Source organism: Trichosporon asahii (assembly GCF_000293215.1).
Source record: "Trichosporon asahii var. asahii CBS 2479 unplaced genomic scaffold scaffold00050, whole genome shotgun sequence".
In the NCBI taxonomy this organism is placed as follows: Eukaryota; Fungi; Basidiomycota; class Tremellomycetes; order Trichosporonales; family Trichosporonaceae; genus Trichosporon; species Trichosporon asahii.
This window is the reverse complement of record NW_014040874.1, coordinates 170532-177937: the sequence shown is the minus strand read 5'-3', so window position 1 is coordinate 177937 and position 7406 is coordinate 170532. Positions and strand designations below refer to the sequence as shown.

The following is a 7406-nucleotide window of genomic DNA, read 5'->3' as shown; positions in this document are numbered from 1 at the left end:
GAAGGGGGGGGGGGAGGGGGGGGGCTTGACAGCGGAGACCAGAAGCCATCGGAGGGAGCGATGTGTCCTCCAAGCGACAGGGTTCGGTCTGCGCGGTGACGTCAGCTGCGCCATCTTGCCTCCGCGCTGCCGCCTCGACGGCCTCCGTTGTCCTCCGCTGTTCCCTTTGACTTGTGACTGCTGCATGCAATGCGAGCTGTCTTGAAGAGCTGGAGCTCCCGACCAAGCGTGAGCCGAACAAGGAACGGCCAGGATCAGGTTCATTGCAAGTCATACGTCCGCCCTGCCTGAGATGTCTCATGGCCCACGGCTGTGGTACCTTGGGGTACAGCGAGTCAGTCTGTCGGTTTCGGTCGATCTCCCCCAGATCACAGATCACACCGAGTGCGGCATCAGCAGCCGTGGCTCTTGTCAGCCGACTGGAATCAAGTCTCATGCTGCGCGCAGCATCAGAACGGGTCCAGACACTCCGCTCTATCTTCTTGTCGGATCGGTCGGAAAGTCACCTTGCATATCCATCTCAAATGCGATTTCGGGTCAATCTCAAATGGAAAGCGGGGAAAGCCCGAAGATAAACCGGGAAGCAAGAGGCGCGCCATGTGGGGAGTGAACGTAACTCAAATTAGTCCTTGCAAAAGGGGATCGGGGCGGCCCTAAGCCAACCACAGCAAAGGGGGGAGCAGCGATCCGGACACAATTGCAGTAAGCATCAAGCTCACGGTGACTTTTGCATGCTGTCGTGCGCTGCTGCAGAGCCCAGCGGCAGCTTCGGCAGCAGCGACAGGGGCTGGGGCGAGACGGTCCAGCAAACAAGCGCAGAGCGCAGTGGAAGAGAGCATTCAGCCTGTTCTAAAGGCTCGGTCATTTCGTCAGGTCCCTTAGACGTCGCTTGAGCCGTTCTCGAGCCGCTGATTGGCCTCGGTCAGTGTTCGAACACGCGTGATGCACTCGGTCCGACATCCCCTACGAGATTCACCACTCAGAACGGCGATCACCTCGGTCAGTACCAGTGGCTTAACGTGGCTTCCGACCTGTCTCGGTGATCCCCAGTGTGCGTGATGTGCCGAAGTGTGCGTGATCGCATGCATATTTAGCCCGACCGCATGACCAGTCAGACGTGGCGGGGTTGCAGCCGACACCGCGCTGCGCACTATACATATAGTCTGGGCCCTCTTGAGTCTCTTCTCAGAGGAGCGAACGGGTGGAATCCACATGTCCGGGCTCCCGGGCCCAGCGACAGCTCGCCAACTCGCCTTGCATAGAAGCGAGCACCGCCTGACTACATCCCCGTGATCACACCCTCAGTCCCCGTGATCCCTGATCGCTTCACTCCCCGCAACCCGTTCAGGCCATTACGAGGTCATGAATGGAACAGGCGAAACGACTGACGGCGATTCTCCGCGCGCTTAGCACTAACAAGATCGTTCTCATGGACACATGCACGTTCATCATCCCACAGACCACTTTCCGACACTCGAAACGTTCTCCGCGATCGCGATCGACTTCCAGTCTTCCTCATGATGATCGTCCGTCCGGACTCTCAAATACCATGACTGACCCTCCATAATGTTGTTGCTCTCAAATCTCTGAATCTCGCTCTCAAATCCCAGACTGACATCTGACCTAATCTGCTTCCGTGCAACCCGCGCTCTCAAATCTGGACTTGAATGCGGGGCCAAATCTCAAATACCAGCGTCATCGCGTGCCTTATGGGTTAGTAGGAATCGGCATTGCTCGATTAGCGCTCGATTACGGGTCGATTAATCCCCGCATGCTTGTCGCTCATGTGCCCGCTCACCGCCCAATTCAAACCATACGGATCCGTTCCACCCATTCCAGCAAGGCCAGCACATCTCAAATCTCCACCATGGCCTCCAGCTGCTCCAGGCCCAACTAGCCCGACTGGAGGACTTTCTCACGCGCTAACGTTAGTCTGTCTTACATCTCAGCGGTCTAGTCTTGACCACCGCTCACCGTCATCGGCGCTGGCCGTGGAGATTGGAACCTGCGCGGACTCGGGCGGTCCCGATTTCGGACTGTCACTAGGCCGACAACTCTTATTGACTATCTTTACATGCTGTACTAACTGGACCGGAAGGTCTACAATGCTGATATCTAACAACACTTCTGAGTGGAGTGTTCTATTGTCCTTTCTTAGGTATGAGGCTTAGAAAGCCACGCCGATCTCGTGCGAGCGCGGGTCCTCGCGCCCGACAATGCTGACGGCGCCAGGCGGGATCGCTACTATGCTGGCCGAGAGCAGGTCCTCCTCGTCGCTGACGTTGGAGGCCAGGCTCGACGCAACGCTGGCCTGGCGCAGGTGGTGGTGCGACATGTCGTCCCGCGCGGCGCTAAAGGAGCGGATCGACGTCATCGACTGCGAAGCGACAGGCGTGCCGTAGAAGCCGGAGCGGCGGGAGTCGCGGATGACCGGCAGACGCTTCGGGGGCGTCGATGCGCTGTTCTGCTCGGACGTGGTGCGCATGTGCTTCGGCGTGCTCGGCGCCAGACCGCCAACGTCGAGGACTAAGCCTAGTCCGAGGCCGGGGTTCGGCGTCTCAGGCAGCGAAGACGCCATCATCTTCACCTGCGCCTTCGGTGTGCTCGGCATGGGCACGCCCTCAAGGGTCATCGAGCGCAGCACATTGGTCGCCTCCTCGACGTCGGGAGAGGACTCCATCGACGACTGCGAGCTGGACGATCCCATGCCGCTCGACACGGTGTCAACGGACACGAGCGACGGGAGCGAGCCCTGCGAGTCCCAGGTGTCCGTAGACTGCGCCCTCTTACGGGTGTGGGCAGTCACTCGGCGGTCGGAGCGGGGCGGAACGACTGGGGCGGCCGCGGTCGGGCGAGCGGGCAGGGGACACTTGGGCGGGGCAGAGGGCGCCGGACGAGCCTTGGGAGTGTGCGACATGTCGGGCGACTCAGTCGCGTCGACGAGTGCGCGGGCGGCGAGGAAGCGACGGTGGGCCTCGCTAGCGTGGGCAGCATTCTCGGCGAGGTCGGCGTCGAGCGCCGGCAGGTCGCACGCAAGCCTGGCGAGCTCCGCGAGCGAGTGCGAGATGGAGCGGCCGTCGTCGTATCCGCCGTACAGCTCCCATTGGCGGGCGGGCGACTTTGCTCCTCTAGGCGGTAACGGCCGCTGGGGAGAACCACGCAGGACTTCCATCTCGCTAGGCGTCTGGCAGTCGTCCGACGACTCCTCGCTGTCAAGGTCGTCGAGCTGCTTGACATTCTCGAGCTGGATCGGCGCCTCCAGCTTGGGCGTCTTGGCGCCGTCTTCTTCCTCTTCCTCCGGCATCGTGTCGAGAAGGATGACCGAGTTTGGCCGTCCAGATGAAGTGCTGGTGCGAGGTGCCGGCATGTTCGCATTCTCGAATGCCTCACCCCTAGTTTCTGGCGTCGGAGGAATGACGTTGAACGACGGCGTCGGGCTGCTCTTCAGCGGCAGAGGGATCGATGTCTCCACGAGCGAGGGCACAGGCTTCCTAGCAATGGACCGCGGGCGTGGCGGGGCAGGCGCCTGGGGAATGACATAGTAGCTGTTGTGGGTGGGCGGTCGCGGCGCGCGGGGCTCGTACGAAGACGTTATCGTCGATATTGATGCGATGGACGAGCGCGTGCTGTAACCCATCGAGGATCCGGGGCGCGATGACCGGCGGCGGGACGACATGGATGCGGCGGAAGGAGCCCTAGGCGGGAGGCTGTCCTTGGACGAGTTTGCGGCGCTCTTGAGCATGACGCTCGAAGCGCTGGACGGAGGGCGAGTTGATCGCCGCCCCGGGACGGCCTGGCGAACAGGAGTCGAAGGTGTCTGGGGCGAGGAAGACGGCGGCGAGTCGACGGGCGAGTCCAGCGATATCGGCGAAGACAGCATGGGAATCTCCCTAGGAGTTACAGGCTTGGGGGCATGCAAGGGCGGCGACCAACGGACGCTAGCTCGTCGGTTCTGGTTCTGCTGCGTAGGTGTTGTCTGCGCCGACTGCCATTGCTTGTTCGGCGGAGTCGCGGTCCTAGCAGACTCCGGGCGGTCAGGGATGTTGAGCTCGAAGCCCCTCGAGTACGGCACCAAGGTATGCCTCCTGTCCTGGGGCAGGGGCGCAGACCCCGCCGAGCGCGAGTAGTGAGGGCGGAGAATGGATTTGGGTGGCTGGGGAGGGCTGAGGCTGGTGAGGTTGGGCGACTTGGCCTCGCTCATCGGCGGTGTGGGCGTGTGGTCTCGCCGCCTCCAGAAGCTCTTCCTGCTGTTCTCAGACTGCGACGAGTAGTCGCCAGTCGGCAGGTCGGGAAGGGGCTCTTCATGGATGACCGAGTGCTTGTTACGCAGGCGAGACTGCGAGGCCTTGTTCTTTAGGGTCTTAACCAAAGAAGCCATTTTGGTTGCTCAAATGCGACAGAGGTCGCAGATTAGGTAGTCGATGCAGACGTGAGCAGTGCAAGTACGTACTGCGCGTCGATGGAGTGATGGCGAGTATATTACGAGGGAGTACGCCGGACAGTCACGCTTGATGAGGATCAAAGGGCGCGGAAGTGCGGGAAGCGCAAGAAGTGCAGGGAAGGCGAAGTCAAAGTCGGGAGGGGGTGAAATGTTGGAAGCGACGAAAGTTGCAAGGTCGCCGAAAAGTTGTAGAGGAAGCGAGCAAGAGGAAGTGTAAAGAGGTGCGAGCGAACGAAAAAGACCAAGGACAAGTGAACGAAGGCCGGAACGGCGTAGTCTGTGAAGAGGAGAAATGGGGGGAATGACGGTCGCGAGAGATTGGGAGCGTGCAAGAAATAAGGAGTGGGGAGGTGAGAATGTCGGGCGCGTCTCTGCCTGCGTCTTGATAGCCGTGAGAGGGAGCGCAGATGCGCAGAGTAGTCGGAGCAGAGAATGCACGGTGGTCAGGCCTGGGCTACCATCCGACAGACTAGTGACATGGGAGTTTTGGGAGCTGGGGGGAGCTTTGGGTCAGGCGGTTATTCGAGTGGTGCAGTTTAAGCTTTGCTGAAAGCAAGTCGCGTCCTTGGTGTGTTTCTGACCCTGTGACCTCCCTGCGTCGCCCTGCATTCCCTGTGCCTTTCCTTCCCTCCCTCTGCACACACGGACGCGCACACGCACCTGTGCATTTGCGCACGACCACACGCGAGCACCAACTAGGCTCGACACGCTGTAAGCCACACTGTGCAATCTCATTCACCCCGACGCACCCTGCACACCCTGCAATGCGAGGCGCATCTCAGGACGGCATGCACCGTCAATGTCCTGTTTACGTTGCTGCACTCGCCAACTCCTCTGCTTCTGTGAAGACGACACGGGCATCGCTGTCCTCGACGCGACGCAAAGGGATCGAGGGTGCGCATCTGGAGAAACGATCACTGGAGAACGATATGCAGCATCTGTAAGAACACCGTAGGGTCGAGGGACACAACGTCCATCACCGAGTTCATGTAAAGTCGTCCTCCCCAGACGACAGGCTAACAGTCGACATGTGGGAACGAGCCAAGTGCAAGGAAGAGTACGTACGCGCTTGCTGCATGTCTGGTAAGTTGTCCGTGAGTACGCAACTGCGTACGTGAGCTACGTGAGAGTCGTGCAGCATGTCTCCCGGCCCAAAACTCGGCCCCCATTCGCCACTGACATGGCCCGCGGACCATGGGCCCCGCCCGAGTGTCCGAGGGAGGTGTGCCTATGTTGGCTAATCTTAAAAAGACTGGGTTCCGGGTCTGCCGTCATCCGTCCTGGTTTGGTTCTTCACCCGGAGCACGCGCGTTCATGAGTGCCCTCCCCGCATGAATGCGCGCGCATCGGCGCAGGCATAAGGCAAAGGATATCTGAGGAACGCGGTACGCAGCAACACTGATGCGCGGACATTGAGTCGCAGACACCGCGCTGGGCACAAGGGCAAGCAGGTACCCAGAGGCACAGAGGTACCCCGGTGATCGTGTTCCTGGCATGGGGAGTCCACCCAGGCGCCCAGGCGCCCGAACGTATGGGTCTGGGGAAGGATGTCCTAGTGTCCTGCAGGACTCGAGCGACCCTTTGAGATCACTGCCCACTTCTATTCAATACAGGCTTGCCCGAACGCGAGGCCGCACGACCGCACGAGCGCACGAGCGCGAATGCCGGCTCACGGCTCGGTAAGCACAGCTGAAAGGAACCTTGCATGAGGAATTGAGGTCCGCTCTTCATTGAGGTACATTGGCCGTACATTGGGCTTTGAGGTCTGAGGGCCATCGGCTGTGTAAGGTTGCAAGGTTGTGATTAATGCGACTATGAGAAAGCCACACGCGTTACGATATTGTATCTGCAAGCTTTAGGCCAGGTCGGTATCAGCCATGGCGCCTTATTAGCTGCGCATGATCAGTCACGAGTTGCAGAGGTACGCTAAAGACGGTCCGATACTCCGTCTTGCTGAGACTCTGTTGAGGTAAAAGATCGAGCGAGTGCCAGACGACGGGTTCGCCGATTCCATCTTTGGCAGAGGGCTAATTGCCGGTCACTTTGCTACGGCTGTTGGCGGGTATACGGTGCATGCGGGTCAGAACGTGGGAACTTGCGCCAGGGCTTGCGCACGCAGGTGGTAGCGAGTAAGGCGTAAGGCAACATGCAATGGGTCTGGGTGGGTGCACGGCCGCTGCGATCCTCACCCGAGCTTCCGCCCTGTACCATGCACCTGCGTGCACCTCTATCAGGAACCAGCGAGTAGTCACCGGCTGTGTCCTTGAATGCGACTCGCTGTGGCCAGGCTTTGGGCCTATAGCGCACAAGTGCACCCTGCATTCGAAGCTCGATTGAGCGCCAGCCGAGGCGCCAGGTAGCTGGTTCATAGGCTGAGCGTCGTGCTTCTGCGCCGCCGACGCGAACAGGGGTTTGGTGCAGGGACGTGCCGACGTCGGCGCATCGGCGAGCTGAACGCGTACGGTGACACTGACACAGGCTGTATTCAGTCATTGAGGGGAGGCTGCTTCGCTGAGGGTGCAGTCGAGGGTGAGTGGGAGGGTCACCGAACGTGGTCTTCCCTACACAAGACGTCTTCGCCAATCGCACGCCAGAACTCAATGGCGACGACGTCCACGACAGTTCCAGTGGCTCACGCGTCCCCCATGACCCTTTCATCACCAAAAGTGCAAAGTTCAGCGGCGGGGGCCACTGGCACCGCACCGCAAACGTTCTTAGCGAGGTGAGGCTGAGTCAGTCTCAGGCCCTGCAGGCATGCAGTCATGCAGCCATGCAGCCCCCGATCTCATCGATACGCGCATGCCTTTTTTTGACTTTTCTTCTTGCCCGACCTGGTCAAACCCCAGACCCGATCTTGCTCTAGCGTGTCTTGCGGCCCTGTATGATCCTGCAGCATGTCTTGGATGAGTCTTGGCCGCGCGCCGGCGACGGGCGGCGCCGGCGGCAGACGGAGGCGGGCGGGCGG

At 60.3% G+C, this 7406-nt stretch overlaps 1 protein-coding gene across 1 annotated transcript; it reads right to left on the bottom strand.

Moving 5' to 3' along the window:
* Positions 1–2167: 2167 nt before the first annotated feature.
* Positions 2168–4378, bottom strand: A1Q1_01273 (uncharacterized protein; the record flags this gene model as incomplete). The annotated part of the gene is made up of 1 exon (XM_014324346.1): positions 2168–4378. The coding sequence occupies one exon, from the start codon at positions 4376–4378 to the stop codon at positions 2168–2170; it is 2211 nt and encodes a 736-aa protein (XP_014179821.1).
* Positions 4379–7406: the final 3028 nt, after the last annotated feature.